This window comes from Mesoplodon densirostris, chromosome 5, assembly GCF_025265405.1.
Source record: "Mesoplodon densirostris isolate mMesDen1 chromosome 5, mMesDen1 primary haplotype, whole genome shotgun sequence".
In the NCBI taxonomy this organism is placed as follows: Eukaryota; Metazoa; Chordata; class Mammalia; order Artiodactyla; family Ziphiidae; genus Mesoplodon; species Mesoplodon densirostris.
Genome location: NC_082665.1, coordinates 59,111,894 through 59,136,103, shown reverse-complemented (window position 1 = coordinate 59,136,103; position 24,210 = coordinate 59,111,894). Strand labels below are relative to the sequence as shown.

Sequence of the window (24,210 nt, the reverse complement as noted above, 5' to 3'; positions counted from 1 at the left end):
CCCAAGACAACTTCCAAAAATTGCAATCTCTGTCTAACATGATTTAGGCCTTGGTCTTCATGTGCTGATGGAAAAGACAAACTTTCAAAGTTCTGGCTCTGTTATTCTATAATCAAAATGAAAGAATAATACATGTCTGAAGAAACTTGATCTTTTTAACTGTACTTTTAGCATTTTCTTAAAATTATCTTTTTTCAAAATCTAAATTACAATCCCAGAGCTGGGATAGGGTCTTAGCCATTTTGAATGAGAAGAACATCAATTTTTCCAAACGAAAATTCTTTTGTAAAACATGCCCCCACAGAAATATTTCCCCCTTGCAGTCAATTAGACTTCACCAGAGCAAAGTTCTTGGCTATTCTGAACTTTCAAAAACCAGTCTCACCAATTTCTGCTTTTGGGAAGATGGTGTAGAGGTCCTTTTCCCTATTCTTCTCACTAAGTACTACTAAGAACCTTGGACATTTTAAATGTAAGACAAGCATAAGACCCTGAAAAATGGAGAGAAGGCAGCAGATCAGTTAGGAAAATAGGGACTCAAGGAAAAGCACAGAGACAGGCTCCCTGGGATTTTCTTTTGCCTCATAAATCTCAGACTTAAAGTCGAAGAAGAGGCAACAACATCAACAACCTGGCTCAATCGCTAGAGAATTATGCAGTGAAAAAAGCCAAATGGAAAAGTTTACATAGTATGTGATTACATTTGTGTAACATTCTTGAAATGACAAAATTATAGAAATGGAAGACAGACCAGTGGTTGCCAGGGGTTGAGGAGGAGATGAGGGTAGGAGGAAAGTAGGAGTGGCTATAAAAGGGCAACAGGAGAAACCTTTGTGGTGTTAAAACTGTTCTGTACCTGACTGCATCATCATGAATATCCTGGTGTAATAGGGAAGAACAAATCTGACTCCATATTAGATCTGTTTCTTTTACTTTAACTTTTGTATTTTATTGCTTTTGCTACAAGTTAAGAATGTTGCCTATAGCCTGAAATACACGATAGGCCATTCTCAAGGGTCTTTTAAAAAAATAATACTTTCCCATTCATATAGAGATACAAAGTTGCAGAACACTGAACACCATTTGTCTTATTGGAGGTTTACAGGAACATCACGACTGACCTACACAGAGAGCTGCAAGAACAAAGGATTCCGACACCAAGAAGTATGCAACAACCAACCACCCCCTACCCCTTTTAGTATAAAAGAAGCCTGAATTCTAACTGGGGTAAGATGAGTCTCCTGGGCACTAGTGCACCATCTTCTAGGTCTGCTGCCTTTCTCAACAAAGTTGTTATTCCACTCCTCTCTTGATTTACTGGCCTGCCATGAGGCAAGCAGTATGAGCTTGGACTCAGTAACACTGTTTGTGATACTGTACTCGAGTGTGCAAGATGTTACCGCTGGAGGAAACTGGGTATAGGGTGCACAGGACCTCTCTGAATTATCAATATTTCTTATAATTAATTGCATGGGAATCTACTGTTACTGCAAAATAAAGAGATTAACTTTTTTTAAAAAGTGCCTTCTAATATGTCTTAATGTACACATTGAGATGGCTGAACCAAAATTCTTCCATTGAAAAAGTGATGATGAATGTGTTTGATTTCTAATATTTATTTTGGACTTCTTCATCTTTTTCTTTTTTTTTTTTTTTGAAGAATCAATCTCAAACTTTAAAAATAGTCTTCACAGCAAATATTCCCATAAATTTTTCTGGAACTAAGGAAGGAAATTTCTCATTATAAGAATTAGCCAGTACAGTCACTAAATCTAATCTTTGATGAGAGATTTTTAAAATGCAGGTCAATAAATGGCTTTTAATTTAGAAATACTAAGTAATTTAACAACAAATATGGGCATCACTTTTCCTATGAAGAATCAATAGTTCTCCCCCATCACCCCTCTCCCATGTACCTGTTGGAATTGAAATATTGTATTTTCAATGTTCATGTAGCTTGTACAATTTTATATATTGATTTATCATTTTTTAAAAAAGAATGACTTTTCCCAGACATAGTGGCATACAGGGCCACCTTTTAGTCTAAGTTACATTCTGTATTTCAGCATTCAGCCCGAGAATGCTAAATTATGCTACATAAGATGAACAGTACACCTCCCTCAGTTCTAAGCAGGGATTTTTAAATGTGTGGCACCATCAAGAGGCAAGAGCTTGTACTGTCACTGTAACAAGAACCTAGGGTTTGCTCTCAAGTATACGGGACTATTTTAACACAAAATTACACTAAGACTTTGCTCAGTTTTTCCCCAATGTGGAGTCACTAGATTATTGCTAAATGCTATTTTTTCCCTTCCCATTCCTCTTCTACCCATCTAGCCCTCCAACTGAAGAAGAAAAAAAAAGACTTTTTATTCTCAGTTAACTGGGGACAGTTGGCAACTCTAATTTGCTAAGAATTAATTCCTTCAATATTTACTGAACATCTACATTTATGCCAGCAATTTGCTATTTAAAAGATAAAGTCTTTATTCTCTAATGACCCAAGGTGATCTGACCATAGATAAGTCTACTTTATATTACCTACTAGATATAGATTTACCCTTATTTTATTAGAAATTAAAGAAGTTGTCTTAGAGAATGGAGAGCTTATTTAGAAAGTAGACAGTATTACCAGTCTAATCCTGTGCTGACCAATATCCAATATATTATCATTAATTTCATCTTTTTTTGGTAGTTTTTCTTAATGTAAGAAAATTTTAAAATACATGGTTCACATTTATGGCTCACATTGTATTTCTGCATCAGACTCTACAAACCATCCAAATGAGTCATGAAAGTAAAGGGGGCAGAGAATAGCAGAGAACTGACTGGCTGTTTTAAACATTAGAGCTAGGAAAAGCAAGGCTCCACAGAAACAAATCATTCTAAAGCTTATGTCAAACCTGAAGATTAAATCAATCAATTAATGAATGGACATTCTGACTCAGAATACAGGAAGAGAGTCATAATTTCTAAATATCCCTTTAAAAAGTGTGAGACATTAAATTTATTTGGTTAGTAAACCAACCTGTCACCCCATTTGCAGTTTAACTGACTCACTTCCCACTACTGCAACCCTTGTTTTTTTTTTTTTTAAATTAAAACTATAGTCAGGATGTAGCAAGAGGAAAGGCCACATCAGGAAGCAGATGCCTTTCAAGTCAGACGGGAGTGCAAAGTAGTTTTCAGTACTTAAGTTTGCCTTCACATTTCAAACACATTCTTCTTAGGAAAAAAGGAAGATGACTAGGAAGCCATAGGCATTCTTATAACACTGTCCTTTCTGCTTCCAGTGAAGAGGTGTTGTCAAATTTACAGTACAAAAAGGTCTGAATGACCAAACTGTCTTTTGGGGTCAGGAGTCACTAGGAAGTAGAGGCAGCAAGAAGCAGATATAAAAGCAAAACACATCCACAAGTAGACTAACTCACTTGACAATGCTCACTCTTCTTGAGTTCCCAAATTTTCCTAATTATAGAACTGAATTATAAAGCCTGTTTACTCTCTGGTCTTTAAAATAGTATCTGTCTTACCACCTTAAGGAGATTAGAGAACATACACTTTTATAAAATTCCATTTTATATAACTCCTTAGATATGCTCAATTATACTTTTAGTTAATTTTAGAAGCATTAGACCTATTGTCTACTCAAAAGTACACAAGCCTTGGTTTTGTATGATTCTGGAGAGCACCAGTTCTTACAAAGAATGCTACAAATTTTTCAGCATAAAGAAAAATAACTCATTTTCATCTTTTTATTTTTAATTGAAAAGTGGAAGAGAATTTTCTGTTTCTGGAAGTAAAAAGAATGCATTTATGCTGAAATATTTGCATTCTTTTGTGGAGAGCTTCACTGTTACTGAGAACTAAGTATGTAAACTTAAGTTTGAGATGTCTGGGAACTAGGGGAGCAGCCTATGGCCACAGAATAAGGAAAGCCAGAATGAATATCATTCACTCTTTCTAAAAACATGTGTACAATGTTTCCCATACTCTACTCATCTGGCTACAAGGTGGATGCACAGCAGTGAACAAGACAGGCATGGTCCCAGCCCTTTGCAACTTAAAATTCTTTAGTTGTAACGCACTTTCAGAAACGTTATTAGAACAAAACATCTTCTAAATTGTAGAGAATCGCTGTCCCAGACATTTCACCTATTCACATAATAAATACCATGGAAGTATTATTACATGTCTTGAAAGTCAACCTCATCTCTGGGGTGGCAGAATATGCAAAAAGTTAGCAAACCTTATTCCATGGTGCCTCATGAGAGCTGGCATCATATTACAACTTTCTGGAGAAATGAACACCAAGTGTGACCCTACATAGTTCTAAACAGTGATAATACTGTTTATCAAGGTACCACAGATGACTGCCATCAGCCAGAAAGAAAATAATGGATTGCTACAACTCAATTTGTGGGAATCTATTGGTTCTCCACAATAGCACACAGATGCTTTTGGTGATGTAACCAAACGAATACTGAATACTCTTAATAGCAGTAGGGTTTGTTTTAAGTTTTTTATTTTCCCCTTTTCTTCCTAAAATGACTTTAACTGCCCTGGATCGTAAGATGAACTAGATGGGCATCACTACCTCTGTATTACTGGAAGGGAGGCAGGTATCAAATGAGATGAATAAAAGAATATCCTGTCTACTTTGTAATGATTTCTTTAGCCTTTCAAGCATCTAGTTTGTCAAAGGATCAGCATCCCAGCCCACTAGAGGTACCTTATCCATTCCCCTACTTGGAAAACAGCTCAGAACTGGGAAGTTTAAATGACCACTGGCCAGCCCAGAAGGACATCACAAGGTCTATGAGCTGAAGTGCACACACTTCGTGCACACAGGACCCTCTTAAGACCTCACTTGCACCTAGTAACTCTTAGTTGGCAGTATTTTTAAACAAGTCTTCATATCTGGTTTCTAAAAATCATAAATTTAAAAAAGAAGGCTGGCTTAATGACAAAAGAAAAATTGGCAGCTTAGAGCAAGAAAGAAGAAAAATTATTAAAAAAAAAACCAAAACAGCTCAACTAGCACAGCAGTTGGAAGCTATTTAATGTTGACTCACTGTGGATAGTTGTACCCCTTAGTAGGCCCTTAGAGATTCATGATTAGGGTTCAGCCTTTTATACTCAATATAATTACCTTGAGTTTTCAAATAAAGATTGCACAAGTAAAAACATCCAAATGAAACACTGGGATAATCAAAACTCAAGCTAAAAAATAATACAGAAATTATGCTTAGTGAATCAACTTTATCCTGCTTGGTTTCCTCATTAATGAATTCAATAAATCTTTGGCATCTATTAATTCTATATTTGTCTAAGAGTTGGGTTTATTTTTTGAAAATTATGCTTTGACAATTTGGAGGTCCCAGTGGACTTATCCTGTAGAGTCAATTAAACTGTACTGCTCATGAAGAATAGCTCATGGGCTGGAAGCCCAGGCACAGCTTTTCTTGGCTCCTGGAGTAAACCCCATATGGCAGTAGAACTTTACCTTCACTGACTTGCTATCTTCTGAAATTTTTGTTTTCCTGCTCTGGGTTTCTGATTCGTGTCTACATTTGATCGGGATTTTGGATTGCACACAATCAATAGTTATCCGCATTGATGGTGCAATGACTGGGAATCTGCTTTTATGATCTGACCACTTGGTGGACTGTCAGGTAGAAGTGGAAGCTACCCTTGCTCTCGTGAGAGGTCGCTGAGCATTTATTTGTCATCATTTCTCACTTGTTTGTTGTTTTTCTATTTGTGAACTCAAATCAGGACAACTTTTTTTTACCTAGTCTCTGTAACTGAGAAAAAAAAACACTGTGTGTGAGTGAAATATTTTCCTACTTCCTGAGGATAATAATACATTAAAATAAAGGACCTCTATTATGATTGGTTTATAGAGACTAATAAGCATTTAAATAAATCTAACATTCCCAAACTTCCAAAAAATAAAAAGGAAATTCTAAAAATTTAAATGTGTTCTCCTTTAGAAAAGACCTTCCTCTTCAAAACTGTTGACGTCAGAAGCAGTTTTCTTTGCCTTAGGAAACAAGTTTAGATGAATAAAGTGGATCCTTACACAAATTATAAAACACTGATTTGATAATTTGGCTTAAAAATAGCTATATGTCTTTGCCTTGTCTTATCAGTGTAAAGAATAATACAAGTTTAATTTCATCTTTAAAATAAGTTTGGATTAGTTTTATCATAAAGAGATTAGTTTCTCTGAACTTCTTTACTAGTTTACTGAAAAGATAAGCTAAGATTACTTCTATATGCAGTGTAAGATTAAGGAAAACATAAAATTTGTGTTCAACCAAACAATTATAACTCTGACAAACCTTTTTATATCAATAGTAATTATGTTCTGTGATGTGTCAGCTTAAACACAGTTTACAATATCTTAAGTTAAGGGCTTCTGTCTGGAGTGTCTGATTGTTCCAGAAAGTGAAAGAAGACCGTGAAGAACAAAAATTGATGGAAATTAAAAAATTTAAAAATTACATATTTGGATGTCAGGGAGATCAAGATAGTAAAGAGGACACTGAGCTCATCTCCCCCCAGGAACACACCAAAAATACAGTTTTCTGCAGAAACTTTGCAGGCCAGAAGGGAGTGGCATGATATATTTAAAGTGCTAAAAGGGAAAAACCTAAGACCTAGGACACTCTACCCAGCAAGGTTATTATTCAGAAGTGAAGGAGAGATAAAGAACTTCTCAGACAAGCAAAAACTAAGAGTTCAGCAATACTAAAGTGACCCTAAAAGAAGTGTTAAAGGGTCTTCACTAAGAGGAAAAGAAAAGGCTACAATAAAAAGTTTATAGGAAAGAAAAAAATCCCACAGATAAAAGCAAATATATAGTAAAGACTGTGGATCAACTACTTAAATAATCGAGCATGAAGATTAAAAGACAGAAATTGTAAAATCAACTATAACTACAATAAACAGTTATGGGATAGACATGAAGATGTAAAATATGACATCAAAAACCCAAAAGTGGGGGAGGGGAGTAAAAAACATAGATCTTTTAGAATGTGTTTGAGTTTAAATGACTATCAGTTTAGAACAAGTAGATATATTTATAGGTCAACATATGAACCCCATAGTTACCACAAATCAAAACCTACAATAGATAGACAAAAACTAAGGAGAAAGAAACACAAGCATACCACTGAAGAAAATCATCAAACCATAGGGGAACAAACTAAAAGAAGAGAAAAAAAACAGAAGAACTACAATAACAACCAGTAAACAAGTAACAAAATGGCAAGAAGTACACACTTATCAGTAGTCACTTTAGGGCTTCCCTGGTGGCGCAGTGGTTGAGAGTCCGTCTGCCGATGCAGGGGACACAGGTTCGTGCCCCGGTCTGGTAAAATCCCACATGCTGCGGAGCGGCTGGGCCCGTGAGCCATGGCCGCTGAGCCTGCGCATCCGGAGCCTGTGCTCCACAACGGGAGAGGCCACAACAGTGAGAGGCCCATGTACCGCAAAAACAAAAACAAAAAAGTCACTTTAAATGTCAATGAACTAGATGCTCCAATCAAAAGACATAGGATGATGGGCTTCCCTGGTGGCACAGTGGTTGAGAGTCCGCCTGCAGATGCAGGGGACACGGTTTCGTGCCCCGGTCCGGGAAGATCCCACATGCCGTGGAGCGGCTGGGCCCGTGAGCCATGGCCGCTGAGCCTGCATGCCCAGAGCCTGTGCTCTGCAATGGGAGAGGCCACAACAGTGAGAGGCCTGCGTACTGCAAAAAAAAAAAAAAAGAAGACATAGGATGCCTGATTGGATAAAAAAAACAAGACCCATCTATATGCTGCCTACAAGAGACTCACTTCAGAACTAAAAACACACACAGACTGAAAGTGAGGGGATGGAAAAAGATAGTTCATGAAAATGGAAATGTAAGAAAGCTAGGGTAGTAATACTCATATCAGACAAAGTAGACTTTAAAACAAAGTCTATATCCAAAGACAAAGAAGGGCATTATATGATGATAAAGGGATCAATACGAGAAGAGGATATAACACTCATTAACATATTTAGGTGCTCCTGTATTAGTTAACATATACCTAATATACGAGCACCTGAATATATAAAGTAAATATTCACAGACATAAAGGGGGAAATTAACAATAATACAATAAAAGTAGAGGATTTTAACACCCCTCTTACATCAATTAACAGATCATCCAAGCAGAAAATCAATGAGAAAACAATGGTCTTAAATGACATATAGACCAGTTGGATTTAACAGATATCTACAGGACATTCCGCTCAAAAACAGCAGAATACACATTGCTTTTCAAGTGCACGTGGAACATTCTCCAGGAAAGATCACATGCTAGGACACAAAACAAATCCCAACAAATTTGAGTCTAGAAATTATATCAAGCATCTTTTTCAACCACATGGTATGAAACTAAAAATCAATTACAGGGAAAAAAATGGGAAAAACACAAACATGTGGAGATTAAACAACGTGCCACTAAAAAACCAGTGGACCAATGAAGAAATCAAAGAGGAAACCAGAAAATACCCTGAGACAAATGAAAATAAATACACAGGGACTTCCCTGGTGGCACAGTGGTTAAGAATCTCCCTGCCAACGCAGGGGACATGGGTTCAATCCCTGGTCCATGAATATCCCACATGCCATGGAGCAACTAAGCCCATGTGCCACAACTACTGAGACTGTGCTCTAGAGCCCATGAGCCACAACTACTGAGCCCACATGCCATAACTACTGAAGCCCGTGCACCTAGAGCCCATGTTCTGCAACAAAAGAAGCCACCGTGATGAGAAGCCCACACACTGCAATGAAGAGTAGCCCCTGCTGACCACAACTAGAGAAAGCCCATGTGCAGCAACAAAGACCCAACACAGCCAAAAATAAATAAAATAATTAGTTAAAAAAAAACCCACAACTTTCCAAAACCTATGGGACACAGAAAAAGTCGTTGTAAGAGGGAAGTTTATAGCAATACAAGACTATCTCAAGAAATAAGAAAATCTCAAATAAACAACTTAAACTGCCATCTAAAGGAATTACAAAAGGAAGAAGAAACAAAGCCTAAAGGCAGCAGAAGGAAGAAAATAATAAATATCAGAGAGGAAATAAATATAATAGAGATCAAAAAAATAGAAAAGATTCATGAAACCAAGAGCTGATTGTTTAAAAGTTAAATAAAATTGATAGGCCTTTAGCCAGACTCATTAAAAAAAAAGAGAGGACACAAATAAAATAAACAAAAGAGAAGAACCAATATCACAGAGATACAAAAAATCATTATAGAATACTATGAACAGTTATAAACCAACAAATTGGACAACCTAGAAGAAATGGACAAATTCCTAAAAACACACAATCTTCCAAGATGGAATAAGGAAGAAATAGATAATCTGAACAGACCAATCACTAGTGGTGAAATTGACTGAAGAATAAAAAAAACTCCCAGTAAACAAAAATCCAGGACTAGATGGCTTCACAGGGAATTCTAAAAGACATACAGGGCTTCCCTGGTGACGCAGTGGTTGAGTCCACCTGCCGATGCAGGGGACACGGGTTCGTGCCGTGGTCCGTGAAGATTCCACATGCCATGGTGTGGCTAGGCCCATGAGCCATAGCTGCTGAGCCTGCAGGTCCGGAGCCTGTGCTCCACAACGGGAGAGGCCACAACAGTGAGAGGCCTGCATACCACAAAAAAAAAAAAAAAAAAAAAAAAAAAAAAAGACATATAAAGAAGAGCTAATACCTATCCTTCTCAAATTATTCCAAAAAATCGAAGAGATGGGAACACTCCCAAATAAATTCTATGAGGCCGCCATTACCCTGGCACCAAAACCAGACAAAAAAGAAAGAAGGAAAGAAAATTACAGACCAAAATCTCTAATGAACAGAGGTGCAAAAATCCTCAATAGAATATTAGGAAAACAAATTCAACAATATATAAAAAAGGATCATACACCATGATCAAGTAGGATTTATTCCAGGGATGCAAAGATAATTCAATATCCACAAATTAATGAATGCAATACATCACATTAACAAAAAGAAAGATAAAAATCACATAACAATTTCAATAGACACAGAAAAAGCATTTAACAAAATTCAACAACCATTCGTGATTAAAACTCTCATCAAAGTTGGCATACAGGGAATATATCTCAACATATTAAAGGCCATTTATGACAATCCCATAACTAACATCATTCTTAATGGTGAAAAGCTGAAAGCTTTTCCTCTACAACCAGGAACAAGGCAAGGATGCCCACTCTTGCCACTTCTATTTAACATGGTATTAGAAGTCCTATCCACAGCAATCAGATAAGAAAAGAAATAAAAGGCATCAAAATGGGAAAGGAAGAAGTAAAACTATCACTATTTGCAGATGACATGACACTATATATTCAAAACCCTAAAGTCTCCACAAAAAACTATTAGAACTAATAAAGGAATTCAGTAAAGTTGTAGGATACAAGATTAATATACAGAAATCTCTTGCTTTTCTATACACTAATGATGAACTGTCAGAAAGAGAAATCAAGAAAACAATCCTGTTTAAAATCACATAAAAAAGAATAAAATACCTGGGAATAAATTTAATCAACTAGGAGAAAGACCTATACTCTGAAAACTATAAAACACTGATGAAGTAAATTGATGATGATACAAAGAAATAGAAAGATTTCCTATGTTCATGAATCTGAAGAATTAACATTGTTAAAATGTCCATACTACCCAAAGCAATCTACAGATTTAATGTGATCCTTATCAAAATATCCAAGACATTTTTCACAGAATAAGAATGAATAATCCTAAAACTTATTTGTAACCACAAAAGACCCTGCATAGCCAAAGCAGTCTTGACAAAAATGAACAAAGCTGGAGGAATCACACTCCTTGATTTCAGACTATACTACAAAGCTACAGAAATCAAATAGTATGATGCTGGCACAAAAACATACACATAGATCAATGTAACAGAGTAGAGAGCACAGAAACAAACCCATATACTTATGGTCAATTACTCTGTGACAAAGGAGGCAAGAATATACAATGGAAAAAAGACAGTCTCTTCAACAAGTGGTGCTGGGAAAACTGGACAACTACATGTGAAAGAATGAAATTAGAACATTCTCTAACACCATATACAAAAATAAACTCAAAATGGATTAAAGACTTAAATGTAAAACCAGAAACCATAAAACTCCTAGAAGAAAACATAGGCAGAACACTCTCTGACATAAGTCGTAGCAGTATTTTTTTGGATCTTTCTCCTCACGCAAAGGAAACAAAAGCAAAAATAAACAAGTGGGACCTAATTAAACTTCACAGCTTTTGCAAAGCAAAGGAAACCACCAATAAAACAAAAAGACAGCCTACTGGATGGGAGAATATTTGCAAATGATATATTCAATAAGGGGTTAATATCAAAAATATATAAACAGCTCATACAACTCAATTTAAAAATAGGTGGAAGACCTGAAAAGACATTTTTCCAAAGAAGACATACAGATGGCAAATAGACACATGAAAAGATGCTCAACATTGCTAATCATCAGAAAAATGCAAACCATAACCACAGTGAGATATCCCCTCACACCTGTCAGAATGGCTATCATCAAAAAGACCACAAATAACAAATGCTGGTGAGGATGTGGAGAAAAGGGAACCCTAGTAAACTGTTGGTGGGAATGTAAACTGGCAGAGCCACTATGGAAAACAGTGTGGAGATGCTTCAAAATACTAAAAATAGAACTACCATATGATCCAGCAATTCTACTTCTGGGTACATACCCAAAGAAAACAGAAATCAGTAATTTGAGAAGACATATGCACCCCAATGTTCATAGCAGCATTATTTACAATAGCCAAGATATGGAAGCAACCTAAGAGTTCATCAACAGATGGATAAAGAAGATGTGGTATATACAGACAATGGAATATTACTCAGCCATAAAAAATAATGAAGTTTTCCCATTTGCAACAACATGGATGGACCTGGAGGATATTATACTTAATGAAATAAGTCAGCCACAGAAAGACAAATACTGTATGTTAGCACTTACATGTAGAATCTAAACAATAAAACAAATGAATAAACCTAACAAAACAGAAAGAGACTCACAGATATAGAGAACAAACTGGTGATAACATGTGGGGAGAGGGATGAAGAGGCAATAGAAGGGTAGGGAATTAAGAGGTACAAACTACTATGTATGAAATAAATAAACTATAAGGACATATGGTACAGTATAGGGAATACAGCCAATATCTTTTTTTTTTTTTTTTTTTTTTTTTTTGCTGTACGTGGGCCTCTCACTGTTGTGGTCTCTCCCATTGAGGAGCACAGGCTCCGGGCATGCAGGCTTAGCGGCCATGGCTCACGGGCCCAGCTGCTTCGTGGCATGTGGGATCTTCCCAGACCGGGGCACAAACCCCTGTTCCCTGCATCGGCAGGCAGACTCTCAACCACTGCACCAGCAGGGAAGCCCCCAGCCAACATCTTATACTAACTTTAAGTGGAGTATAATCTATAAAAATGTTGAATCCCCATTTTGTACACCTGAAAGTTATACAATACTGTAAATAAACTGTACTTTAATAAAATAAAGTTACATTAAAAATTTTAGATTTGCAGAATTTGACTTACTTTATAATATCTGCAAATAGTTAATTCTGTAAAGATGTAATAAAATGTTAAAGCTTTGGCAAAGTTTGAACAACATTGATGAGTTTATTTATGAAGTAATTTTTTTTATGAGAAGTATCCTATTAATGTAAAACTAAAATGCAATTATCTCTTATTGAAATTACTTACTTACTTATCTTGGAGAAATCAGCCTATGCTTACAAAAGATAGCAAAAGTTTATTATTTTTTTTTTTTTGTAATCTGCCCAGAGAGAAGAGTTTCAGTATCTCACAAAAGTAATCTTTTGTGCCTTGTCCTAACTGGGATATATACTTGCATATATAAAATGACCCAAAACAGTTCCTCATCTGATTATTTTAAGATTTATTGTTTATAATAAATAACTTATTCTCACTTTATTAGGTAACCAAACTGCGAACATTCATTTTTCTCAGGCATCCACAATGCTATATTATTCAAATAACATAATCTCTGATTAATATTTGATTTCGCCTTCCCAAGATCAGACCCTAAATTCGGGAAAACAAATTTTTTCCAAGATACCTTCTACATTTGAACTGTCTTTAAGTTTTCCCAGAGGACTATTGGGCAATGACAAAGATTTTTTTTCTTAACCTTACAAAAAGAAGAATGCTAGAAATAATTAGGTTTATTTGTTAAGCCCCTTCTTGATAAATAGCTCAACACTATCAAGAAATGCATAGGAAGATCTGTCAAATCAAATGAGAAGCTCAGCCTTCCCTAGGCTAATTTTGTACAGGCAAAATATTATAACATAAAGTTCAGTGATTGCATACTTTACAGAAAGGCCCTGGATATATGTCAACATCCTCACTCTCTGTAATACGTTCTCACCCTCAGGGGAAACACTGATTAAATAAGACCAACATGGCTTCTTTGGTGGTGCAGTGGTTAAGAATCCGCCTGCCAATGCAAGGTACATGGGTTTGAGCCCTGGTCTGGGAAGATCCCACATGCCGTGGAGCAACTAAGCCCATGTGCCACATCTACTGAGCCTGCATGCCACAACTACTGAAACCTGCGTGCCTAGAGCCCATGCTCCACAAGAGAAGCCACCGCAATGAGAAGCCTGCGCACTGCAATGAAGAGTAGCCCCCTCTCGCCACAACTAGAGAAAGCCCGTGCACAGCAATGAAGACCCAACGCAGCCAAAAATAAATAAATAAAATAAATAAATTTATTTAAAAAAATAAGATCAACATCTTATTGCCTAATAGAAGATTTAAATTCTCTTTCTTGCTGATACTGTTTGTTAAATTAACTGTAGATTAACCATAGCCACTTACTCTTACCCTCACCCGGTAGTCCACGATTTCCTCTCATGCTTTCCTAAAGACTCTGCTTAAGTTATAGGTGAGGATGTGCCTTTAACAAAGAAAGACAGTCTTAGAGCCTCGCGGACAGAACTTTACCAGATACTCTTCACTCTTGATATTTCAAAGAATGGACTTAGGGTCAGAGGCTGACAGAAGAGCTGACATTACACAGACAAGTATGAGATAGTACTAGAGGCTAAATCAGATTTTCAGGACTTCTTTTAGTTCAGAAATAGATAACGTCATGAAATCAAATTAATGACCCAAGGTTAGAGGAATAAGAATTAATTACATAGAACAGATTGAACTGAAACTGGAAATCTAATTTCTAAATGTGGACATGCGTTTTGGAAAATTACTGGCATTATCTTAATATTCTGTTTTCTGATGGGGAAAACCCTTTTAGCATTCATGCTGATCTATCTCTAACATCAGTTTAGTTGACTCCCATGTTGCAAACTGAATGAAACATTTTTTTAATGTTAGTTTGTTCTCCTTGGCCCTTCAGATTCAGGAAGAAACATTTTTTTCTGAGACTTTTTAATGGCAATAACATTATTTGCATGGGCTAAGTAAGAATCTGTCCTCCCTTTTACTGGAATATAATCAGACAAATAGATAATACAACAGAGGCCAAATGTAGAGTGCCTTACTTAAAAATTAGCCGCACTTCATCAGATACGACAAGCTCCTTATTAAGGAGAAAGGGTTATAACTTCATATCTGAAGCTAATACCCAAAGCTTCTCCCGAGAAGTTGAACTAGGACCTGTTTGTGGCTTACAGGGCACCAACCTTATAGGCAGTAAAAAGGTCACTTGCTGGATAGCCAGGAACCTTAGCAGATTTGGGGAAACTAGAGGAAAGAAAAATTCACCAACTCTTATAAGTGCTAAAGACGAAGCCAGTTTGGGACTTCCCTGGTGGCGCAGTGGTTAAGAATCCTCCTGCCAATGCAGGGCACACGGGTTCAAGCCCTGGTCCAGGAAGACCCCACATGTCGCAGGGCAACTAAGCCTGTGCGCCACAACTACTGAGCCCGTGCTCTAGAGGCTGCAAGCCACAACAACCGAGCCCAGGTTCTGGCCTAGAGCCCATGCTCAGCAACAAGAGAAGCCACCACAATGAGAAGCTTGTGCACCACATCAAAGAGTAGCCCCTCTCACTTCAACTAGAGAAAGCCTGCGTGTAGCAAGAAAGACCCAACACAGCCAAAAATAAAAATAAGTAAATAAGTAAGAAGTTGGTTTCCTACCCTTAGAACAGAAGAGTAAATAAAAGCATTTAATGAAGACCTCTGGAATGATGAAGCCATTGAAATGCTCTCCTAGGTAACTTAATAAATCATAGAAGTTGATTCTCTGGCTTTATCAATGACAGTTGTTCAGTACAGTATAGCACTAGATTTGCTATCTATATACAAGAAGGCTTTTATATGCTAATTAAAAGTTTTTCTAGCTTATGTCAATGAATTAGGCCCAAATACAATGCCTTTTGTAATCATGAAAAATCTTTCAAGATTATTTATGATAACAAAGGAACTGCCATACTGGAGCACCATCTAACATACCCACCCACAGAATACCAAATTCTCTAGGGGTATACACATTTGTTTTCATTCACTATTAGTGATTAGGATATTTGGAAACTCTGTAAGGATAGACATTAACTTATCAGAAACTGTGAGTGGTGTGAATAATTATTTTTCTAAAATTTCAAGCAAATTCTGTCCTGTATAGATGCAAAAGTTTCTGTTCATTATAATCCAGAAGTTACAATTTTATTGTCCTGTAGGGCATTAACTAGTTTTGTATGTGATTCAGAAATCTTATTCCAACATACATACTTATTCCAGTATCAAAAGTAACTAAAATACTTTTGATACTCCTATACTTTTGTAAATCAGCTTTACCATCCTGCAGCTTCCCACATTAAGGAAATCATTAATCATTAATGAATCAAAATAATCTTACAGGTATTCACCCTAAAAAATTATGCTTAAAAGAAAATAGAAAAATGCAGCAGTTTGTTCTCATTCATTAGTGGGACTCTCCTGTTTCCTCTTTTCTTATTATTTTCAATATTTTTTACAGTAATCATAAATCCATAGAAAAAGACAACTCAGTAATTTTTTTTGAGCATGTGTAGTTTGGAGTCACTATTTGTATTAAGACATGGCTGAAGGGAGTATGGTGCGTGTGTGTGTGTCTATATACAGTGCAGAAAAAAGGTTGAGCACCATTGGGGCAACCTTTCAACTTTACAGACAACTTACTATACAGAGAAACTTACTGCCTAATTTCCAATGAGTTGTCATTTCACTGATTATTACCATCATAGCATATACATACAAATTTGATGACATAAATAATACAGTGTTTCCTCATAGTCTTAAGAGAGAAGTTTGTAAGACTTTTAAAGAAATTCAGCAAAATTCACAGCTATCTTTGTTAGATTTATCAAGAATATATACTTGTGAGACCTCTGCAGAGCAACTTAATATAACATTAGGCACATGTAGGCCTTCAAACTATCCATTTGTGACTAATAATAGTGATCTGGGAAGAGGAAGGTTAGCAGGACGAAATCTAGGAAGGGACCAGTGGCTGGTGCACATGGAAATTCTACACATATATCCTTGGGCTTTGTCTCCAAGAAGTTATTCAATGAAACAGTGAGGTCAAGTCAGATGAGAAGATTACCAATCGCTCCATCTCCTGCTCCCTGAGTCTCTCCTCCCTCTGCCGTCGGTGATAATCCATCAGGTCGTCTCGTCCTGAAATGGAGCTAATGCTGCTTTTCCGTTCCCGAAGGACAGGCTGGGGGGTTCCTGAGGCCTGTCTGAGGCTGTCCGGATCTGCATCATCAAACTCGACAGACCCACACGAGAAGTTCCTCCTGGCCGCAAACGCTCGGTCAAGCTCTCCGGGAGGGAATGAATGACCTGGGCTGGTCCCCAAGTAGGAAGCCCTATCAAGGTCATCAGAGGTACAGGAGGAGGTGGAGGCCAGAAGCATCTTCCGAGCCACTCGAGGACTAGCAGGGACGCTGAGGGTGGAACTCACATAAGGATTGCCCTCAGAGGCAGAGGTTTTATAGGGTAAAGCTCCTGAGCTCAAAGAAGAAAAATTCAGGTAATTGTCATTGTCTGTGATGCTATGAGGTAGATCCTTTTCCCCCAGTTTCGTTCGTTTGTAATTGCCCAGAGAGCTTCTTGGAGGCAAACTGAGAGGTGCCAGCTGATTCTCTGTGGCTCTGTGCAGCCTGGGGAGAGATCGGCTATAGGCGCCCATGTGACTCAGGCTGCTGCTCGAGTACTTCCTAGTTCTTAAACTGATGTTTTCAGATGCCAGATCCTTGTGTCTGGTCAACTTGGGCTGAAGTGTCAGGTTGTCCTGGATGCTTATTTTCCTGGCTTGCTTTGGGCTTGAAGGCATGCTGGCTGCCCCTGACCTACCAATGGGCAAGGAGCCAGTATCACTCAGGGAACTTCCATTCCACATGGTCAGGAGTGAGCCAGATGCTTTTCGGCTTTCCAGCCCTCCAAGAAAGTAGACATTGTCATGGGATTTATTCCTTGAGCTATATTTGGAATAGGGAGGCTTCTCTGAAAGCCTCAAGGACCTTTCAGTGTCCCGGCCTGCAAAATGATCAAAGTCTGCTCTCCCAAGTGGATATCCACTAAGGGAGGGTGAAGTGCTGCGTAAAGGGGTAGGAGGTTTCACGGAAATATTTTTGTCATTTCCGTCGCAAGAGAACTGCTTGGTTCCCTGGATTTTGGCCAAGGAGGGGCTACTTCTGACACTGGTTCCCAAAGGAGAAGGGCTTCTTTTAGCAGGCACAGGTTGTGAGAGGGTTAAATAGGAACCAGAATAGTCTCCATTGGTTTTAAATCTCAGACTGGAAGAATATTTCTTCGGGCTCAGGCTCTCCATCATGTTTTGGGAATCGTTTTCGAGGGAATTCGCCACAAAGCCCACCTCTAAGCTACCATTCTGTAAATCCAGCTGCTTTTGCATGTGGCTCTGCTCTGCCATAATCTTGTTGGAATCTGTAAAGGAAAAAAAAGAGAGAAAGCTTTACTTAACAAAGAAGATTTAAAAAGACTAACCACATTTTTCAGCCTACATCAGTACAAATAGGTTTGCAGTCCAATCTGTTGTAATTAAAAAACACAAACGCTGTTTTAGAAATAAACTAGGAAAGCTGTCCTGCAAAATAAAGATGAATAAAGACCACTGATCTGGGATGTTTCTTGTACAAAAGAAAAATAACTCAAGAGGACATCAATGAAATTTGAGAGGAACAAATCCCTAAGCAAGTACAAGTGCAAGATGAGGGTGGTACCTAAAAAAGACAATGTCCCTTTAGTTTTCTAGTCCCTGGAGGACCACCTGCTTCCTGAGTACCTAGCAAAAACTCAAAGGGATGCTGCAATGGGCCTTCCTTTAGATGTCTCTGCAAGAATCATTAACTGCTCAGAGGTTAAGTCCTGAGGAAACTAAATTCACATTCTGGCAGAGGAAGAAAATTTTGTGTTAGACACTGATCAATAACATGAGGGTTAGAAGATGATTCTTTAAAGGGGGACTATGAGAGTTACCTTCTCAACAAAAAGACTTAATAAAGCTCCCGCATCCATCAGAGAAAGGTAGGTAATAGTAGACGGAGTGTTCCCCATATTCCTGCCATATCAGGGTCAGGGTGGAGTATTTAAAAACCTAAAACTGATGTATCCTTCAAGTTCCCAGGCATCCCAGAGGCACCATGATCATCCTTGATCTAACTCTCTCCTCTCATGGAAACACCTTTCTCCTTTTGCACCCATCCAAAACCACCCATTCTTCCAGGATCAGATTAGGATTCTATTTTCCACAATGAAAAGAAATTTTTTTTAATGGATGTACCCATAAGAATATGTTTCGGACCCTAGTTTGAACAATATTAACTTAAGAAACTGCAGTTTTAGTCTATGAAAATGTCTTTTTAATCACAAATTATCACTGTAAATGTGAAGCCTTATATTTCAAACTGATAAAAATATTTTCTTTAAGTTATCATCAAAGTGAAAGCACAATTTAAACATAAATTTGAACTCAGGTACTGCTAAGACAGTCCTCCAACTCCTTAGGCACCTCAAACACTGGTTACTGCATCTCTGCACTGTATATAAACAGTATTACTTATGGTTAGTAATCAATATCATAATGTGTGACCAAGACACAAGTTTAAGGCAGAGAGTTTTCTAGTATTTCTATCGTATCTCCAGCCCCTCCTGACTCCCATCGCCCCACAGGTGAGACACTCAATGAACGCAAGTTTTCAATGTCCATCACAGCCTTCCCCACTCCCTCCCAGCCACAGATGGAGGACCTTCACCTTGCTTGGTCAGCCTCAGAGATTTCCTGGGCAAATGCAGCCAGCCCAATAAGGAACTGCTTCTTACCCAGAGAGTGGGGCAAAGAAACAGTTTGGCTGCTTAAATCCTAGAGATGGGCTGAGTCCTCATACCCCTCAAAGCTGCAGCTTCCCACAGGAAGCTCTGCCTTGGGTACCTTATCCTCCAACCCAAAGCCCTACCCTGATGGATAAAAGCACGATTGTCTTTTGAAGTGGACCTCAAAAAAATTTTTGAGATTCTCCTTTAGAATTGCCTCCCAGCTGGGATCTGGCCCTGCCATCTGGCCCTTGCCAGGTCTTTCATTCCTTGGGGACAGTGCGATCTCTGCATCCAAGACAAATGTCCCTCTCAGCAATTGTCTACCACTACCATTTCTGACCTCGAAAGCAACACCAGTCTGGTTTGAGCTATATCTCACCATGCCCCCTTGGAAAACTGAAACCACGATGACCTCTAGTCTTGGGTCCTTCTATTCCCGACTACCTTTATCACATGTTGGTTTGCTATGTTGAAATTCTAGCAAACCTTGGTCAATTCCCTCAAGTTAAATATTTTTGAATTGAGGAGACAAGGAAGTAGGTGGATCCTGAGAACATTACCATGTTATTTATTAAAGGGGAAATAACACTTTAATTGCCCCCAAAATAGGGAGAAAATCAAAAGCTATAGGCTATCATATGAGTGAATATTAAACCATTTAAAATCTCATTTCAAGGTATGTTTATAGCATTAAAAATACATTAATATAATGTTAAGTAAATTTTAAAAACCACACATACAATGAGTGCAGTCTTATATATACACCCACATATACACATGGATTACACACAGATGTTCAAGTCGAAATCTGGGGAATCATCACTGATCTCCTCTATCACTATATCCTCTATCCTCACGGATTACACATAGATGTTCAAGCCGAAATCTGGGGAATCATCACGGATCTCCTCTATCACTATATCCTCTATCCTCTACCATCTCTATCACTTCCCTATTCCCTCCTTCCTCATTTTATCCATCAACAAATCCTATCAATATTGTCCTTAATCCATAGTCTCAATCTGATCATTTCTTGATGTTTCCACTGTTATCCCCCATTACAAGCCAATATCTTCTCTTCCCTTGTCCACATGCTTATTCTATAATAAGAACAATGGAATAAAAGAAATCACACCAGTGATTTTTAATTCACCTTTCTCAAACTAGTTTGTGTTTTCCACATTTTATACAATGTGTTTGGGTTACCTTAACAAGGAAGAAAAAAATTAGTGTAAAATATTAGCATACAATCTGCAGCAATACTTCATTTTTAAGTGGATTAGACTCTTATTTTTCCTAAGCTCTTGCTCAATTTTTGATCCAGATAGTAACTCTTCCGAAAAAGGTTACTTTAAAGAACTTCTTCATCAGACTAAATACGTAAATATTTGAAGACTTCAACATTTTTTTCCAAATCTTCTAAATGACTCAGGCAAAAATGACAATTATGCAAATTTATCCATTCCATACTTTATGCATCTGAAAAACTGCAAAATCAAACATAACACCTTCCCTAATAGGAATAAAGTGAACAGAGTGGTTACAAAAAATGTCTCCAGATGTTTGGTGAATATGGCTTAGATAATATATTTAGTATGCTCATTTTTTAATGTAGTTATTAGATTATTTCATTACTTGGAGTGATTCTGCTTATTATATAGAAAAAAATTAAAATCCTAACAGGTAGTTTTAGGTTCCTCGTTCATTAACTAGGTATTAAGTGCCTACCATGTATCAGACTTTGGCTTAACAGGAACTAGTGTTGCTCACTATTATTCCTGTTCTCTCCTTTCAGAAACAAAACAGTGCTGTTCTTCCTCATTCCCATGACATTGGGTGTGGCTATGTCCCATGCTTTGATCAATGAAATAGGAGAGAAAGTGACATGTCAGTTCCAAGCTGAAACATCAAGAGCTGGAGCATGATTCCATCCCCTGCTAAGATGACTCACTTGCATCCAAGTCTGTAGAGGCTTCCTTAGCCTACCTCCCTCAGTGAGGACAATAGAGAGCAGGGTCTTTGCCGATCCAAGATTGTCTTAAGCCAGTGAGATTTGGGAGTTGTGTGTTATATGAAGGTGTTAATCTTCATTAAGTGCCTACTATAAACCAGGCTTTAAGCTAGGCCCTGGAAAATATGTGGTCAAAGATACCATTTCCTGCCTTCACATAGCTTACAGTCCAAAGGGGAAAACACACATATGAATAAATGCTATATGGTGTGATGCATGCATTAATAAATGATTGATTGACAGATCGGTAAAGGAGCATGGAGAGGGGCTAACCCAGTAAGACTGGTAGTCTGGGGAAGTTATAATAGAAAGAAATGACAATGGAGTTAAGTCCTATTGGAGAAAGGGAATCTGATGGGTATTATCCAATGGTAGCATAAAGCCACCTCCACACCTAAAATTTTGTGGTTTTAAAAATATAAACAAAATCTCAAGCCCATCTAAGGTCAGACTACTGGTACATCCAGCAAACATCCTGTCTCTGACAGAATTAATAACAAAAATTGTGTAGGAAAAAAGCAACAGTTATTTTCTATATTTAATAACTATGTATTTCTCTCTCATAGTTCTCTAAATCCTCTCCCATCTCCACCACCATGTAAGATATGCCCTCTGGGGTCCAAGTCTATGCCTATCTTAAGTGTGGTTTAAATTGGACAGCAATCCTCCAACCATTTAGGATATTTTAGATAAGGATACAAAGGGAAATCCATAAGTGAGATGTTAGAATAACAAGAAAAGAATTAAAGCCAGTTAGTGGGGAAGACTTTGGTTATAAAGTAGTGCGTACAAAATAGGAAACAGAGCTAAGATAATGCAGAATTAGCCATCCAGAAAGCAAGGCAGAGCAGATGCTGTTAAATGGAAGTCAGAAGCTAAGCACTGAGCCCAAACTCAGCATTTTCAATATTTGCTCTAACGGTACAGAATTGAGGGTTTATGTCAAAAAGGATACTTAAAAGTTTAATTTTTGACTCAGCAGCATAGGACATTAATGTCATTTTAGATGATAAAATGTATTAATGTATTTCAACTGGTTTGCAGTTGCAAATACTACTTAATCACCCAAACAAAATATCACCAAATACCCTTCCCTCTTCCAACAAAACTACATAGTATCAAACTACTATAGGGTATTCTTACTACCCTACAGGGTGGCAACACTTGGTGCCTCTCTCCTCCTCACATACACTTTTTTTCTAATCAAAAAATTTAATTATTGGAAATTCCCTGGGGGTCCAGTAGTTAGGACTCCGTGCTTCCACTACAGGGGGCACAGGTTCGATCCCTGGTCATGTAACTAAGATCCCGCGTGCCTCGCAGCTCAGCCAAAACCCGCCACCGCCAAAAACTGTAATTTTTGATGCAGTTTAGTTGGCCAAACAAAATACAACACCAAAATATTCCACAGTAGTACTAACTGAAAGATCAGCTTTACAGTCTCCAGGGAAGAGACAAGCAGGACATTTGCAAATAATAAACCCCATCTGAGAAACAGCCATGCAACATTTCTCCACCACACATATTGCAGAAGAAAGCTACAGATGATCTGGATGGAAGAACATTCCAGAGAATATTTTAAGATATTCATGTCTGATACCCTGGTTTTTCAGTTCAACCTTATTGGGTCTGTTAAGGATGTGTAAAAAGTTGTACACTTAAAGATTTATCAAGTATAAACATGCAATTCACTCATTTTCCTGAAGCTGAGTTTACAGGTCATAGCTGAGTACATACGTATGTATACTTATGTCAAGTTGAGATCTCTTCATCCCATAAATCAATTCAACTGAAAAGGTGGAGGATCACACAGGTGGTCTTTCTGACCCTAGGAGTGACAATAACGGTTCATGATACCTCTCTCTCCTTCCCCAGTTCCAGGGTGCTCTCTTCATTGCGGATGAGATCACACGAGTGGAGGCCTAGAGGTGGGAAGAGCATACGGAAATGTAGAACCGGAATCGGTAATGTACTCTGAATGCGGATGAGAGCGAAGGCAAGGAGAGTAGAGGCAGGAGGGCAGAGGATACAATGGGAGAGACTGGGTTTAATTCCCCAGCAGTGAGGGAGACGGCAACGCGATGGAGCCCTGCAGACAATGTATTAGAGACTGCAGCTGAGGTTAGGAAAGGAAAGCAGAGGAAGAATTAGGGCTGTGGGAGGTGAAAGGGCAACTGCAAGAGGTGCTGTCAAGGTGACACACAAGAGGGAGGGCGGCCGGAGAGAGGTCTGTGTTAACGCGTGTAAGAAAGGTGAGGAATTCTCCGAGGTTTCTAGCCTGGCTTTTTTTTTTTTTTTTTGCGGTACGCGGGCCTCTCACTGTTGTGGCCTCTCCCGTTGCGGAGCACAGGCTCCGGACACACAGGCTCAGCGGCCACAGCTCATGGGCCCAGCCGCTCCGCGGCATGTGGGATCCTCCCGGACCGGGGCACGAACCCGTGTCCCCTGCATCGGCAGGCGGACTCGCAACCACTGCACCACCAGGGAAGCCCTAGCCTGGCTTCTTGATCTCCGCTGGTGTGTTTCTTTTTGCTTTCCTGTACATTTTATGTAAAGAAAAAAGAAGTCTCAGAGAAATGATAAAATCACTGCATTATGTTATTGTGGAAGCAAAACAGCCCCAAGGGCACTAATGGCTCCATATACTGCACGCATACGCACAGAAACAGAACCGGTGTGGAGAAGGGAAGAAGGCATCTGGTGCCCATCTGAAAGAAGAGACAACACCGGGTCGTCTAAACAGGAAAGAAGTTA

The 24,210-nt window shown here is 38.3% G+C and overlaps 1 protein-coding gene across 19 annotated transcripts in view; it reads right to left on the bottom strand.

The window, feature by feature from the left end:
* The window catches only part of PHLDB2 (pleckstrin homology like domain family B member 2), a 130,638-nt gene that overhangs the window by 88,102 nt on the left and 18,326 nt on the right, over positions 1–24,210 (bottom strand). For 16 of the 19 annotated variants that reach the window (XM_060098920.1, XM_060098922.1, XM_060098924.1 and 13 more), the window contains exon 2: positions 16,708–18,056. In XM_060098920.1, coding sequence (XP_059954903.1) covers positions 16,708–18,042 — 1,335 coding nt within the window. In that variant the 5' untranslated portion in view covers positions 18,043–18,056. The other 3 variants (XM_060098909.1, XM_060098908.1, XM_060098910.1) reach the window with 2 other exon arrangements.